Source organism: Lissotriton vulgaris, chromosome 4_1 (genome assembly GCF_964263255.1).
Source record: "Lissotriton vulgaris chromosome 4_1, aLisVul1.2, whole genome shotgun sequence".
In the NCBI taxonomy this organism is placed as follows: domain Eukaryota; kingdom Metazoa; phylum Chordata; class Amphibia; order Caudata; family Salamandridae; genus Lissotriton; species Lissotriton vulgaris.
In genome coordinates, this window is record NC_141691.1 from 372,747,881 (window position 1) to 372,765,243 (window position 17,363).

General features: G+C 45.1%; 1 protein-coding gene across 1 annotated transcript in view; it reads right to left on the minus strand.

Moving 5' to 3' along the window:
* The window catches only part of ITM2A (integral membrane protein 2A), a 107,250-nt gene extending 93,560 nt beyond the window's left edge, over positions 1-13,690 (minus strand). Inside the window, exon 1 of the mRNA XM_086918751.1 lies at positions 13,443-13,690. Coding sequence (XP_086774877.1) covers positions 13,443-13,523 — 81 coding nt within the window. The 5' untranslated portion in view covers positions 13,524-13,690. The remainder of the gene's footprint in view (positions 1-13,442) is intronic.
* Between the last annotated feature and the right edge of the window lie 3,673 nt (positions 13,691-17,363).

Genomic DNA, 17,363 nt, shown 5'->3' on the forward strand with positions numbered 1-17,363 from the left:
TGACAACCTGTTCACTGCAAAAATAGGCCAGGTCACCAAACAATGCATTAAAGAGTGAGTGGTTGCAGAGGATACCCCACAGGGTTATTATAACCCTGTGGTTATCATGTAAATCCAAACTGTATTCTACATACGGAGACGGATATTGAATAACGATTCCAAAGCTAAACCTTGTATAAACAACCCATTTGTTATATCTAATGTTGTCTTGTATTTCTTGCATCTTTAATCCTATGGAATTTGCATTCTGCACTGCATGTATTGCACAATAAAAATTTAAATTACGTTAGTTTAATACAATTCCCAGACTTAACACGCTTTAGTATCGTTCAAACTAGGTAGACATTACTGGGAGCCTGGGGGAGACTATTCCCTTACACTGTTGGCGATCTTTTTGAGCCCCAGCTTTTTTAGATATTGTTTTTGAACTTGCTTTTTGTTCATTAAAGGAATCACATTTGGAGATTTCACAGCCTGCCTGGTTTTAATATAATGCTGGAACTAGTTGTAATGTGCATTTTTCAGCATAGGGGTGCTTAAATGGCTGGAGCACTAGCAAAGAGAATGCTCCCATTATAAATCTCCTTACGCAAGTATTACATCATATGAATCAGGTAACTGAGTCCAGATCATCAAAATCTCCTTAAATCTGAATCTGTACTTTACAAACTGAATCTAGTCCAGAGTATCTATTCATGCATCATCACGGGGACTTCCGGTTTTATGGTATTTATATTATGAACATTTCCGTCTGTATTTATCCATATTTATTTTTTTGCTCTTTTATCTGTATTTATCCATATTTATTTTGTGTTTTGGGCATAAATGAAGGTAGTCAAACTGTACATTCCCATATTTATTTAACTGTTAAGACACTCATACTTTGATATCTGTCGTGTTTCAGCTATTTAGGTTGTCAAATATTACATAACAATACAATTGACTGGTAAATACTAGCATGATACTAGAAATGTATGTTGACATATGCCATTATACAAAGTAATTTCATCCTGTTTTTAAATACCCATGCTGTCCATCTGCTCAGCTGCTAGCCTATAAGTTATGAAAGACAGCACGGAGAGTCACTTAAAAGTAGCACAATTTTCTGTGTTTATCTACTTTTAAAAATAAATGCAGACAGAAAACAAATTGTTTTGTGTCTGTATTTATCTGTAAAAATCCGTAAAAACGGAAAACAGGGAGCTTTAGTCATCACTAGTCTCCAGGATGAGGTGGGACTTGAGTTTCTCGTGAGCTATAGCTACTTCTACCACAATGTCTAGTATGGCTACCACCTATGCCAGTTCTTCAGCTAAACTCTTTCTATCAGGCATCCTAGTCCCTTGCCGAAGCTACTCTTTTCTTCTGAAAAGGATGCTGAGGTGAACCCAATCCACATCAAGTTCCTCTTCCTTGCTTCATGGGGAGAGTCATTGTTAGACCTGTCTGACTTTTTGCGTAGTCCCTCCAATTTATTATTTATTTTGTCCCCTTTTTGCCCCTCATGCCTTTATTTATTTTTGTTTCCACTAGCTTTTTCAAGGTGTTGGTCTAGGGGATAGGTTCTTTTTCACCCTCATAGTTTTTCACCTCAGGCCTAGAGGCCTTTCCTGTCAGGAATTCCCTTGGAGTCACAAAATGGTGGCTACCAACTGTCCCAACTGTCATACCTGGAACCTGTCCCATAGGATAGAGTAGGACATTCCAGAACCTTCTGGTCCCTTCTGGACCTCTGAGGTTCAGCCTATAAAAGGCGGAATGCTGGTCAGCCATTTTGTCTTGCCAGTGAGGAACAGCTAGAGTGAAGGCTGAGGTCTGGTAGGGGTAGGGTCCTGAAGGGTGGATTGCTCTACAAGGGTAGCCCTCTGTCTAGGTTTTTCCACCCCCCATTCCTGTTGACCTAGCCGAGTTAGTTCATCCTGCTGACCCTGAACAGATAGGTGAAGGGGTTAATCCCAGTGGTCTGTGGAGCTGAGGAGGTCCCTGCATTGGGAACCGAACTAGGAGATCGCCTGGGCCCCTATATCTGTCCAGTAAGGAGGGTTAGTGGACTATTGCCGAAGAGGAGATCTAGGTTCCAACGCAAAGGATCCCCCCTTTTACCCCCCTCTTTAGGGTGAGAAGAAAGCTCCTTCCCTATATGACACAGACTTTCTTACCAGTGCCTGGCCCTGTAGCGTGTGGCAAGCCTCCCGACTTGTGAGGTAGAGGAGTGAGGAGTTGGGGTCTATTGGGCCCGAGCCATTTCCCTTTGTTTCCACTGTGAGCGGGACCCCTGGGGCACCGATCGCGCTCCGTGTCAGCGCCTCTGAAGGAGAAAGAGAAGGGAGCAAGTTGACTGATTCCCAGCGCCACCGCGCATAATCCCAACTGAGCTGGGTTGTCACCACAGGAGGGGCCTAGGATCGAGCAGGCCCGCTGCGGAGACGCTACTCCGTGTCAGGACGACGGAGCAGTCTCTGTGGCCGAGTCGCTTTTCCCCCGCGCATGCGCGAAGGCGCCAGCGTGAAGGAACCGCCGGCAGCCACTGAAGAGGAGAGCCAAGGAGGGAAGCGGCTCCGTCGAGCGGCTGGCTTCCTGCAAAGTGCCACGAGTTACACTCAGAAGGGCCTCCGCTCCTCTGTGAGGGAGCGGGGAGGCACGATTTCTGCACGAGAGTGTCCCTAAAGCGAGGGGGTGTTACCGAGGAACACGCCTGCCAGCACACGCTGTCAAGTAAGCTGGGAAACCTAAGGGGTGGCAAAGGAGAGCTGGTTATGCTCCGGATCGTCTGACTCCTTCTACATAAAGTGGTGCAGCGCTGGTTGATTCCTGTGCATGAAAAAGGGGTAGAGGGGCTGTTAATTAACGGCACATTGCCAAGCCTACAGCTTTCAGTATCCTATGGTACTCTCGAGGGGTGAAAGGTAACTGAGGCCTTAACCAGTCTTTTGGGACATTCCTTCCTAGCCTCTGGTGCCTGAAAACTTGAGACAGCTTGTCCTCAGACAGGGTGGGATTGCTGAGGAGACCGATAACCTGGGCTGGGGAATGCAAATTTGTACCTGGCCATAGAGCAATTGTGGGAAGTGGTGGTTATCTGTTTAAACCTTGATTTTAAAAGAAGATTCAGAAAAGGGGTCAAACAGAGCATAGTAATTGCTCATCTGAACTGTTGAAGTATGTAGATGTATACCTGCTAGATGTGGTTAAGTGAAGAGGTTAAAGATGCTGTGATGTAATGAACTGTATTTACTAGAGCTAAATAATTGACAAAAAGAGCAAAGATTATTTTTATAAACAAACTCGTATTTTTCCAAACTTTGGTGTAGCGTCATTTTTGAGTGAAGTTGCGTTGGTTTACTGCTGGGTGGTTTGCAACCTTAACACGTGTGCCTCTATTGAATGTGTCTTACCCTAGGCCAGGCTACCCTAGGTGACCTGACATATTTAGGTTCCAACAGTCATCAATTAAGACGCAGAGGTTTTCTGCCACTTTCTTAGGTTCTTGTGCAGAACCCAGTGAAGATGGCCACCTGAAAGAATCCCACCCAGCACATTCAGCTTCAAGAAATATGCCATCACCCAATTTCCTACCTCTAAAAGACAGCTGGTGAGTGTTTCCTGGGTTCAGGATGTCTCTTGCCGATGGAGATTATCAGATCGGTATCGTCAGCATCTGAACAAATCTCAAAGCCCCAGTTTCTGACAGTATTTGCCAGGGAAGAGACATACAAAATACAAAAGTGTGGTGCTCATTGAAGAGCCTTGAGGGACACCACATTTGGATACATGTGTGACAATCTAGGGTATTTAGATTTAGCTGAACTGACCCTTTTTTTTTGCTTAGCACCCCACCTGTGCAACATCATCAACCTCTCCTTCGAGACCACAACTTCCCTGAAAGCTGGAAACACGCAGAGATCAACGCCCTACTGAAGAAACCCAAGGCGAACCCGAGCAAACTGAAAAACTTCCGGCCCATCTCCCTGCTTCCGTTCCCAGCTAAGGTCATTGAGAAGATAGTCAACATCCAGCTCACCCGCTACCTCGAAGACAACAGCATCCTGGACCCCTCCTAGTCAGGATTCCTCAGCAACCACAGCACCAAGACCGCCCTCATCGCCGCCACAGACGACATCAGGATCCTACTGGACAACGGCGAGACGGCGGCCCTCATCGTTCTGGACCTCTCCCCTGCCTTCGACACAGTCTGCCACCGCACACGACTCCATGATGCAGGGATCCGAGACAAGGCCCTGGACTGGACCTCCTCCTTCCTCTCCGGCAGAACCCAGAGAGTCCACCTACCCCCGTTCTGATCCGAAGCCTCCGAGATCATCTGCGGCATCCCGCAGGGATCCTCCCTCAGCCCGACGCTGTTCAACGTCTATATGGCGCCTCTTGCACGCATCGCCCGACTTCACGACCTCAACATAATCTCCTATGCCGACGACATGCAACTGACCCTCTCCCTCACCAAGGACCCCCTCACCGCCAAATCCAACTTCCACCAGGAAACGAAGACCGTCGCCGACTGGATGGAGGATAGCCGCCTTAAGCTGAACACAGACAAGACAGAGATCCTCATCCTCTGGCCCAACCCCTCAGCATGGGACGACTCCTGGTGGCCTGCGTCGCTAGGGACACCCCCCGCATCCACTAACCACGCACGCAACCTGGGAGTCATCCTCGACTCGAAACTCACCACGACCAAACAAGTCAACGCAGTCTCCTCCACCTGCTTCAACACCCACCGTATTCTCCACAAGATCTACAGATGGATCCCGACAGACACAAGTAAAACAGTCACCCAAGCCCTAGTCAGCAGCAGACTCTACTACAGAAACGCCCTCTACGCCGGGGTCCCGACCAAGCTCATCAACAGACTGCAAAGAATCCAGAATGCCTCTGCACACCTGATCCTCGAAGTCCCGCGCCGCTACCACATCACACCCCCCCTGATGAATCTGCACTGGCTCCCTGTCGACAAAAGAATCTCCTTCAAGCTCTTGATCCACGCACACATATATTTTAAGAAAAAATGTGCACTCTCCTCTAAAAGCCATCGCCCCCACGAAGGTTAAATCACGAAATACCCAATATAAAAAAAAATATTCAAGAATCACTCAATCTCTGAGGTCATATTTTAAGATTGAGGAAAAGATTCCTGAAGGAACCCAAAGGCCAGGTGGTCCCCCTTTAATACCCGCAGACTCTGATGCCTATTAGAGGGGCCTTGTTGGTGGATCAAGACATTCGGGTTAGCAGGACGTCTCCCAAAAAAGAGGTGGAGAAATCAGGTGTGGAGGCACCAGTTGTGCCTCGGATCCCCTTGACCCCTAACGGATGGTAGCTGGTTGTAGAGGGCTCCAGTAAAAAAAGTGAACAAGATCCTTGTGCAGCAATTGGGGGCCTGAAAAAGGCTTTGGTAGAGATAGAGACAGTAGGGGGAGGCCATCTATTGGTTCCCATACCTTCAGTGAAAGACTTAGACCCACAGATAAGCTCCTTAGAGCATATAATGAAATCACTTGCAGACAAATTGATAAGAGGGTTTGCGATTTCACAAGCCAATTAAAAGGAAATCCAAGGGGTTTGTGAATGGTTAGCTGAAAAATTGGAATCTCTATCTTAAAGAACACAAGCCTTGGAAGCATCTGTGCTGGACCTACGGGAGGAGACCACTAAGGACAGAAAATAACTTAATATCCTGAAATATAAGCTTAAAGAAATCCAAGATAATCTCAAAACCTTTGAAACCAACGAAAGGCACAACAACATTAGAATTTTAAATCTCCCGGAAGGCTTAGAGGGAGAAGATTTACAATATTTTATCCCCAAAGGGTTCAAATCGAGCAGAGCTTGGGAGGGGTCGGTTGAGGGCCTCATGCAATGTAAATTGATACTTGTATAGCGCACTACTCACCCGCAAGGGTCTCAAGGCGCTTGTACGAATACCGCCGTGGAACCCGTCCTGGCTTTCCTTGTGAGGCGTCCACTCCTGGGCACCCCCAGGGTGAAGGGCAGGCATCCTTAGCGTTGTGGGGGCCGTTGTGGAGATTAAGCAAGCTATTGCCCAGAGTTGCAGAGTGAGAGTCTATGATTGGAATAGGCACCGATGCGAGAATTATCAGGTCCGTGGAATTTTTGAGCCCAAGACCCACCGAGGCGGGAATTGAACCCTGGTCCCGGGATAGACCGCTGCATCAGGGTCTGCCGCTCTAACCATTGAGCCACACTTCTCCACAAGACATTCAGAAGATAAATTGGGACCCATTTAGGAAGGACCCGGCAAAAACTAAACCTCGCAGAATTATAGCTAACTTACTCACATATTAAATCAAAGAAAAGCTGTTGAATACGGCTTTAAAGGCCTGGCCGCTGTCCGGAGAAGGTTTTTCCTTCAATATCAGATTAGATGTGTAGCATGCAACTTTAACCAAGCAATGGGAATTAGGACTAAGAATGGAAGACTTCAGGAAGTCAGGTGGAACTGCGCAGTTAAAATTCCCAGCGCGCTTCAAGTGAAAATAGGAAATAAAATGTATAATTTAAGGGATCATGAGGAGGCAGATACCCTGCTAGAAAAGCTTTAAAAGTCATAAATATAATAGTCCTCATGTATGTAGCAATGTTTTTGCCATACAATAGTGACAGCCAAGAGATTATTACGTATTGGTCAGGTATTCTCGGCCCTCCTCATTACCTTTTCCGTTTTGCCTCCTCCCCCTCCTTTCCTTTTGTTTCACTTTTTCACTACAAGGGGTTCACTCGCCTCTCTTAAGGACAGGCCCAAATGGCGAGGATAGCCAAGGAAAGGAGGGTTTGACTACTTCAAGGGGGGCTGCGGTGGTATGGGAGCACAGAGTTGGGAGCATAAGGGGAATTTTCTTTTTTAAATGTCCGATTGCTTTAAAATGTATAAAAATCTGGAAGTCTGTGCACCCATCTCCATCAACTTTTATGACTAATAACATACAGATTCTGTCCTGGAATATTAATGGGTTGAGAGTTGGAAGAAGGAGAAGGAAATTATTTCAAAATTTAAAGGATGTTCCAACTCAAATAATTATTCTCTAGGAGTCCCACCTATCTAGGTCTGAATGTGTGAATAAAAAAATAAAAAAATAATAATTCAAACAGGCGGATTGGAATATGGTTACCAGTGAGCAAAATTCCCACACAAAAGGGGTTCGTGTGCTGGTAAAAAACAAACAGATTTATATTCTCGATTGGAAAGCGGATAAAAAGGGGGTGAAGGGTCATCGCTGCTATGAAAATTCTGGGTAAACATTATACCCTGGTTGGGTACTATGGGCCAAATGTTGATGATATGGAGCCTTTACACACGCTGGATTCAGAGTGGTGTCAATTTCAATAACCAATCATCTGGTCTGGAGATTTTAACGCTGTACTGGACTACTAGTTGGATAAGTCTAGTAATAGTCGAGCAAGATATAATTCTAAGATGCAAGGATATATTAACCCCTTCCATGCGGCCACGATTTCCCTGGTGTGCTGTAAACAGCACGAACAGGGGCGGGCCGTGACGAACCCCAGCCGTCATCAGCACACAAGCGCCGTAGTGCATGACGGCTGGGGTTCGTCATCAGCATGTAAGGGGTTAAATTCTTTATGAAACAAATTGGTCTTTATGATATTTGGCAAGTTAAAAGCAGTTTACTTTTCATAATTTCAAATATATACATCGCTCTAGGATCGACTTAGTTTTAATAGATATCTCCTTAGACAAAGATCAGGAAATTGAGCAACTTCCCGCTCACTTGTCTGACCATGTAGCTGTAGTGTTAGAAATAATGGTGGAGAAGGTAAGATAGGAAAGAAGATGGACTTTGGATAGATTGTTATTAAATGACCAGGCTTTAATTGATCCATTATTGGAAAGGACAGAAGATTTATTTTTTTTCAAAAAACATACGACCCCTAAAAATGTAGTGTGGGATGCATATAAGGTCTTCATTAGAGGGTTCGGATTAATATTTCAGCAAAAAAGAGGAAAGTATACAGGAGTCAGATTGAAGAGCAGGAAAAGAAGATTATGACACTTGAGTCAAAAGGTAGAGTCACCACGGGAGGGGATTTTAGCTGGAAATAGGCAGGGAATTTCCGGATATAAAATGATCCCTTTCTGCCATACTAGAAGCAAGGGTGCGAGAGCGATGAGAAGCTAGTTAACTAGCACATTTTGAATACAGCGAAAGTGCGAGGAAACTCTTGGCCTGGAAAGCCAAAGTTGAAGTCGTAAAGAATAATATAAGTGAGATAACATGTAGAGAACAAGCATTTACAAAGCGATAGGTCTTGCATTATTAAAGTTTGAGCTATTGGCATTGTAAATGACAATGCCTTTTATTTATTTACATCGGTGCATAAACACGCACTTTGAGCATATAGTCCTTGCTTACGATGAGCAAGGCTGGCAGTAAAAGAGACTGACAGCCTTGCTTCTCATAAGCATGGACTCTAAGTACAAAGTGCTTGTTTACGCACCGATGCAAATAAATAAAAGGCATTGTCATTTACAATGCCAATAGCTCAAACTTTAATAATGCAAGACCTATTGCGTTGCAAATGCTTGTTTTGATTCCTGTGGATGATAGCTCTCTCCAAACACCAAAGCATTTCCTTACTACTCCCCAATGCCATCTTTCACTGTTTGTCCCATTTGAGATGGGCACCCTCTTCCCTAAATCCGTATGGAGGTAAATAGGATGACTCAAAATATTTTCCTAAGGGTGCGTTACAAGCCTCAATTAAGTCATTGTATGCATATTTGGCTTGTGAAAAGAGAAAATAAAGGAAGAATGTGCTCACAGTGGACTGTTAAGCAGTTCAGACCTTTGGAGGGAGCCTCCCGGATCACACTGGCGGACCTGATCTTAGGCTCTGCTGTGTTTGGCTCAGTCTTGGAGCGGTCTGAAAGTGGGGCTGTGTACGTCAAAGAGCGAGGTTCCCTGTAAACTTCTAGAACTCAATAAGCCCTGTAGAAATGCACAGAAATATAGTATTTCTGTCTGAAGGGTGAAAAGCAGCACTCTTTGCCTCTTTATACCCAAACTAGTAATGCATTGTAGGTGCCAAAAAAAACCCTACAATGAAAACGAGCACTGGCCAACATGTGTAGTAATCTGTGCATAACAGCTCTCACCTACAGGTGGCAGTTGAGCTGGACGGGCACTCTGGTGGGGATGTTGGCAGAGGCCTGTGCCAGTAGTGACCCATCGAAGTCTGAAAGGTTGTGCAAGGGGGTTGTCCAAGAGATACAACCCCAGTGTAGATGCAATCATAGAAAGCCAGGGCAGGGTTTTCTTTTAGAATGACTTAAAATAACCATACTGAATAGTTGAATTCTGTCTTAAATTTGTAAAGCCCTCATAATAAAACGAAATTTTGTGAAACTAAAGGAAAAGAGCAATGGCAGTCATGGTTGTGTTTCAAAACTCAGTTCCCTTTTTGAAACTAGTGGGTTTTGTGATGTTTGGATTCTGTTTGTGGAGCAGCTTTCTGGGGCCTTACTGATTTCAACCAGCATCATATGTGAAATAGTAACTGGAGCAGCATTTGTTTTTTTTGGGTTTGTATCTCTTGGGTGGATGACACATTTTGATAATGTTCTGTATGTGCAAGTGCCAATCTATATAGACATCACGGTTACTGGTGTGATTTAGTATTTCAGATTTGAGTGTTTTTACATTTATTCTATTCTCCACACACTTATATGGGTTGGGGGTTCTGACTTCTTGGTTATGGGGAATAAGTGAGTTAGCGAGAGAACCCTTTAGAACACATTGATGCTGCAGCTACTCAGGCCATCCGTTCTCCAAGTGAACAATAACACTATTAAAGTGTCATACTGTTCCTCTATCAACATGCACAGCATTCTTGGAAACTTGAATGATCCGAATAGGATCAGACCAAACTTTGCCCCAAGCAATGGGTTTACAAATATGAACCATGTCACCAGCTCCACTTTTTGCCTGCTTACAATACCCTTCCTTTCCCTCAATTCTTGTTTCATCTTGAGTTTATACTCCTCCATTTTGCGCTGATTCTCCACAACATCCAATTCAGCAATCTCACCTACTTTGTTCTTTTTTATCTATAACTACCATGGTACTAACTTGCATCCTGGCTTATCTCCCCCCATGAATACAAAAGGAGCCCATGAAGTGATAGAATTGAAAGATGTTCTGTAAGCCAAAAGTATAGACTGCAAAGCATTTCTCTAATTGAGACCACCCTTAAAGGATAGTTGTATTCTTTCTTTGACCATGCGGTTAAACCAATTTGACTATTTGCTTCAGGATGGAAGACTCAATTCTCATATGAATCACATATGAAAAAATCTTCCATGTTTTTGTTTTATTAGCTAATTATGGACCACTGCCAGTAAATATTTCTTGGAGAATACCTTCCCTAAAAGAAACCTCATCCAAAAAAAAAAAAATCACCTTTTCAGATGTGACTTCTCCCACCATCTTGACTTCTGAACACTTGTATTAGTAGTCAATTAATACAATGCCATACATATCTTATCTGGGTAAAACAGCAAACTGACAGATAATGTCAAATCCCACCTTACGCCTAGGTGCCCCAGGAAGTTCAATTGGCAGGGCCCAAGGCTTTGGCAGATTTGTCACTGAGAGCACATTTACTACACAATCTCAGTTTGCGTTAAACATAGCTATTAATACCAGGCCACCAGACATGTTCTTTAATCCGCCTTCTGGTGCTTGAGATTACAATGTAGCCCTCATAAGCCAACTAAATGTTTTCTCTCAAAATAAATGGAGGCACGGATTTCTCACCACTGACAATAATACCATTATCATTTGCCAATTCTTCACGAAGTTTGAAATACCCCATAATGTCACTACTCATTTTCCTCTCTTCAGCCCATCCATGTAAAATACAATGTAGTACCAATTTGAGTTCATTATCTTTCTCCATTTCCCTTTATGGACAATAGCAACAAGAGTTACCAATCATGTTGATGCCTTTTAACGTAAAAGCAACTTCACAATCTCCCTTATCCCCCACTTCAGGTTCACTAACAGGTAAAGGCAACCCTAGACATGCAGTCTGCATGTACTTTGTCTTTTTCATTCACATATTCTAGCCGACAGTGAAAATTCTGTAATCTGGAGGCCAACCTGGCTAACCTAACAGACATGGTACAGACTCCTCCTGGTGCCATCATGTGAATCAGAGGTTTGTGGTGTGTCTTAATGATAAGTTTGGTACCCCACAGAAAGGTTCTGAAATGTTCAGCAACCCAAAAGCACAATAGCATTTCCCTTTCTATTAGAGTACATTTTCTCTGCATCCCTTAACACTGTAGAAGCGTTAGCAACAATCCATTTGCTACCATTGTCTTTTTGCATTACCACGCCTCCCAATACATCACTGCTAGCATCTACCATAACTACACCCTGTATTCCAATAATAAACGGTCTTAAACGCAGAGCATTCACCATAAATTCCTCCAGATGGGTAAATGCAATTGTCATCTCATCAGACCAGATAAATATTGCATTCCTTTTAAGTAAACATCTGACTATCTCCACCGTTGATGCATAGTTAGGAATAAATTTTGCATAAAACTCAATAAGGCATAGAAATGCTACCACCTGCTCCTTATAGCTTGGAACCAGAGCCTTGATGAGGTTATCAATGTGGCTTTTCTTTGGTTTAATACCATTCCCACTTTTGTTGTGCCCTAAATATTCCACTTCCAGTTTCTTGAACTTACGTTTTGCAAGTCGTCAAGTAAGACCTTTTGATGATAATGCTAAAAAGACCTTCTTCAAGTTAACATCATAACCTACATTATCCATTCTAAAAACCAGGATGTCACCTTGAAATGCCACTGCACCTGTTACACCCTCAAGGGTTTCTTTAATGAGCCTCTGGAATATAGATGCTGCACTAGCCTACCCAAAAGGCATGCAACAGAATCTGAATAAATCTTCAGGTGTAATGAAAGCAGTCAAGTTCTTGGAATTATCATCAAGGACAACCTGGTGGTAAGCACGGTCAAGATCAATACAGGAAAACACGCTTGCCCTGCCAAGGTAGAAACCATTTTGTGCAAATTGAGAAGGGGGTGAGCATCAACTCAAATAGCATTATGGAGACTGCGCAAGTCAAGACACATTCTCCAAAATCCAGGCTGAATTCAATAGAAAATTCAGTTCATGGGAAAATACCCTATCCTTGAAGTGTCACACGTAGCTCCCGCTAGTCGCCAGTGTTGAAAGTGATTTGAAAATAGAGTGGCATGGTTGAAAAGGAAGGCTACAGGTAATCCATGGAAGATTACAGTAACATTTATACCACAGCGAAACAAGATGCGCTGACACAGAGGTCCAATCTAACGAAGCAGCTAACCGGCTCGCCGTGTGAATACATATCCACAATGCATTTTCAAATCCTGCATTGTCCCTACCCCTCTATCAAGTCTGTTCCCACCCGTTGATGCCTAATAAAATCAAGCACTGTACAGAACGGTATCAGTAACCGCTAACTACTGGCGAAAAAGATGACACGAGCGCGTAACGCGTTGTTCTCTTATCACCATGATAACCACAGGACAACACAATCAGAAAATGTGTACACGAGCATGTAACATGATCACAAAACACGCACACACCCATGTAACAAATAAAATCACACAGGTTTTAGGAGACTCAATTTTAGATTGTTCTTTCCTGAAGAGCGAGATCCCAGAAGTGAAAAGGAAATTTTTGATTGCAAACTAACACCACCAGTTCTTTTTAGTTTTCCTGTGTGCAAAGTAAACTCCCTACTATTTTCTTCAAACGATAATAAAACCACAAAACGTTTTTTACTTGGCCTTTCCCAAATGAATAGCTAGCTTTTATATCACAGCAATCCTGAAGAGTGATAAAGAAGGCTATCCTGCAACGTTCATTTTTGTTCTGGATTTAAAATTCGGCACGCGAACTGTAAATACACGAGTAACTTTTGCTGTCGCTAACAAACTTGGGCTGCTCATCTACAGCAAGGTTTGATGGTCGGTAAACAGAAGAATTTCTTCCCAGTTCGGAATCCCTCCAGTACGTGGTCAATGCGCTTATCTACTCAGGAAATCCACTGTAACAGACAGCAGAACCAAAAATGTTGGATCCTGGTCACTAAATATTCTAAACGTCACCACTTTTGAACATGCCGATGCCACTAGTATTTCCAGTGGAATACGTACGTTAGCCCGTCACTGAAAATAGGGACTTGTTTGTTTCCTAAATAACTACACTCCTGGCGTGTCGTGGCCTTCGTACTTATTATACCAGTAAACGGATCAAAATTAGGAACCTCTGGGTGGACCACAGTTTTTCGCGACCGAGGAGACTTACTGACTCCAACAGGTTCAGAACTCTGACCAGTCTCTACCCCCGCCTTCTCACTGCCTCCATTACCTGCTCGGGAACCAAAGCCTCGACATCTTTCTTAGGCTCCTTGACTCCAGAAAAGGGGGAGCTGAATGCGATCTTAACCATATTTGCGAAAGAGGCGACGATGGCGCCGCACTGGACCTTGGTCTGTATACAGCAAACCTATACGTCCAGTCCTGCCTGTGACGCAGCTTCAGCAATGGCTCCTGCTCAACACGGCCTCAAAACAACCACAGACAACTCCTCCTCCTTCTGCCCTACAGGATAGAGATTATGCTTGCGATCACCCAGTAGCAAAAATGGCGGCCATTTCCATGTGGCGTTAAATTCTATTGAACTATCCCAAAACCACAATTTAGACAAGTAGCGCCTGCAAACAATTTTAAATTATACTTACTTTTTCATTACGAGTACTGATTTATACTAATAACTTGATAAATCTTTTTGTACTATCGTTACGTTTCGGGAATACATGGCAGAATCAGCTAAGTATGAGAAATGGCAATCAATGCATAAAACAAAAAATGTATTTCTTGTGTGTCTATTGTATTTATTTTCCTTACTTTAATAGTAAATCACACAGTCAAAGATGGCGTCATCGTTTGATGTTTAGAAAAACCGATATCGTGCCAACGTTTTCTTCCTCATTCTTTTGAGGGTTTGGGGTTGCGTCTCGACCCATGACAAGGGTACGCCCCCAGCAAGTTTGATGAAAAGGGAGGTGGACTTCTGGTGCGGCAACTTTTGTGCTGTTTACTGGGCGGTCGATTTTGCCAATACCGAGACATCCCAGATCGTAATCCCTCTGTAGTGTCGCGGCGCTACAGTAGTAGCGTTGTTTGGTTTTTCTGTTCCTTACATTTTTTTTTATAAATGTTAGTTTTCGAATATCGATCCTGATTTTCGTCTTAAAACGTTTTTAAAATGGTTATTGTGATGTTGGTAAATTGCCCCTCAATAATTACAGGGAGACTGCCAGGTGTAGCAACAAGTTTCTTTATTTAATTCTAGGAAAAACTATCACAGGAAGCGCCGAGCGTCTAACTCTCCACAGCTCCGGTCGCTCTGCCCAACTGCCGTTCGCGCGTATTCTCCGCTGCCCACTGCACATGCGCGAGTCGTTACGTTTTGGCTCCGGTGCGCCGCGTCATCACGCCGGCACGTCGGAGACTAGAACGCAACACTACATATCTCCCTTTTTTTTTTCCAACAACAAAGAGCAGTTCAAGTCCCCAGTTCAACAGTCATTAACTTCATAGTCTTTGAATCGAGAGGGCCGGATCACAGCCCTACCTGCACGGGTGCGTCTTACCGGAGTGGACTCTTCCTTGTTTCCTTCACACACAGGGCTCTTTACTCTCCTCGGTGTCTCCACTGCTTTCTCAGTAGCAGCAGTAGTTTTATCGGCCGCCCTGCCTCCTGTGTTGACCTCCTCAAACCCTTCATTGTCTGTTTGGACTTGTCCTTCCTCCTGAGTCTCTCTTACCCCCGTCATCTCCTCTACTTCGCTGGCTTGTCTTTGATCTTCATTGTCTTCGTCCTTGCTGGCAGGCCACTGCGTGATCTGGTTGATTTTCGCCATTCGATCTTGGGACCACACTCTGCCATCACTGAGCAATGCCGCTCTTCCGTACACCTCTTCCACCTTTAGGGGTTTGCTGTATTTGCTTTCACCTTTCCTTTTGATCGTTGCAAGTTTGACTCTGACCCATTCCCCTTTTTCCAGATCAGTGGTCTTGTCAAGTCAAGTCAAGTCAATAAATTTGTATAGCGCGCTACATACCCGGAGGGTCTCAAGGCGCTTGAGGGAGGGTGGGGAATTACTTGTCAAATATCCACGTTTTAAGTTGCTGTCTGAATGCTAGGTGGTTCTGAGTAAGGCGAAAATGAGAGGGAAGTGAGTTCCAGGTTTTAGCTGCCAGGTAGGAGAAGGATCTACCTCCCATGGTGGTTTTGTTGATGCGAGGTACAGTGGCAAGGGCTTGGTTGGAGGATCGTAGCTGGCCGGGGGGGGTGTAGAAGGACAGTCGTGTGTTGAGGCATTCGGGTCCGATTTCGTAGAGTGTTTGTGTGCGTGGGTTAGGAGCCGGAAAGTAATCCTCTTATTGACGGGGAGCCAGTGGAGGTTTTTCAGGTGGCCAGAGATGTGTTCTTTACGTGGTATGTCTAATATGAGCCTGGCTGAAGCGTTCTGGATGCGTTGGAGTTTTTTCTGGATTTTTGCTGTGGTACCGGCGTAGAGGGTGTTTCCGTAGTCCAGTCGGCTCGTGACCAGAGCGTGAGTGACTGTTTTTCTAGTTTCGGTGGGGATCCAGCGAAATGTTTTTTTGAGCATGCGAAGAATTTTGAAGCAAGATGAAGAAACGGCGTTGACTTGTCTGTTCATCGAGAGTGAGGAATCCAGGATGACGCCCAGGTTGCGTGCGTGGTCCGTCGGGATAAGTGCTTTTCCAAGGGCCTCTGGCCACCAAGAGTCATCCCAGGCGGAGGGGGAGGTGCCTAGGATGAGGACTTCTGTTTTGTCTGAGTTCAGTTTCAGACGGCTGTGCTTCATCCATTCGGCTACTTCTTTCATTCCTTCATGTAGGTTGGTTTTGGCCGTGTTCGGGTCTTTGGTGAGTGATAGGATCAGTTGAGTGTCGTCGGCGTAGGAGATGATGTTGAGGTTGTGTTGGCGTGCGATGGCCGCGAGGGGGCTCATGTATACGTTGAAGAGGGTGGGGCTGAGTGAGGATCCTTGGGGTACGCCGCAGATGACTTCAGTGGCCTCTGACTTGAATGGTGGGAGGCGGACTCTCTGGGTTCTTCCGGTGAGGAACAAGGTGATCCATTCTAGTGCTTTTCCGTGGATTCCGACGTTTCTGAGGCGCTGTAATAGGGTGCTATGACAGACCGTGTCGAAGGCTGCGGAGAGGTCGAGGAGGATGAGGGCGACTGTGTCTCCATTGTCCAGTAGAGTTCGAATGTCGTCTGTTGCTGCGATGAGGGCGGTTTCCGTGCTGTGCTTGGCTCGGAAGTAGGATTGTGAGGAGTCGAGGGATTTGTTGGTTTCGAGGAATGCGGCGAGCTGGTTGTTGACCGCTTTCTCGATGACTTTGGCCGGTAATGGTAGGAGTGAGATAGGGCGGTAGTTTTTGAGTTCGGTGGGGTCAGCTGTGGGTTTCTTCAGGAGGGCGCTGAGTTCGGCATGTTTCCAGCTTTCCGGGAAGGTTGCGGAGTTGAGGGAGCAGTTGATGACGTCTCGGAGGTGCGGTGCTATAATGGAGTTTGCTTTGTTAAAATGTGGTGAGGGCATGGGTCTGTGGGGGATCCTGAGTGGATAGAGTTCATCAGATGGATGGTGTCCTCAGTGGAGATTGGCTTCCAGTCATTGAGGGTATTCAGGGGGGGTGGGGGTCCTGCAGGGGGTTGGGTGGGTTGGTCTCCGGGTCGGTTGTCGAAGCTGTTGTGGATGTCTGCAATTTTGTTGTGGAAGAATGAGGCTAGGGAGTCGCAGATGGTGTTGTGTCTCCTGTTGTAATGGTCCGTGTACAACCTCTGAGCCTTTTCCAGGTTGTGCTGTACCACAGCGGGCGACCACTTGCTCGTCACTGTCTTCTCCCTCCAGACCACGTTGTCCTTAGTAAAGGGGAGTCTGCCTCTCAAAATCTGGAAGGGACTATAACCTAGTCCCGTCGGTGTTATCCTGTAGGCCCACAGCATGCTTTGAATCTCCGTTTCCCAATCCTTTCCTTGTATTATTGCGGCTTGAATGGACCCCATCAGGACACGGTTGAACCTTTCCACTTGTCCGTTGCAAGCGGGATGGTACACAGCTGTGTGCTTGGACTTGATTCTGTTTCTCTCCATGTACCTTGTCCATTTCTCTGACGTGAATTGGGGCCCGTTATCGCTCAAGATCGTTCTGGGTATTCCTTCCCGGAGAAATACTGAAGTGAGAAACTT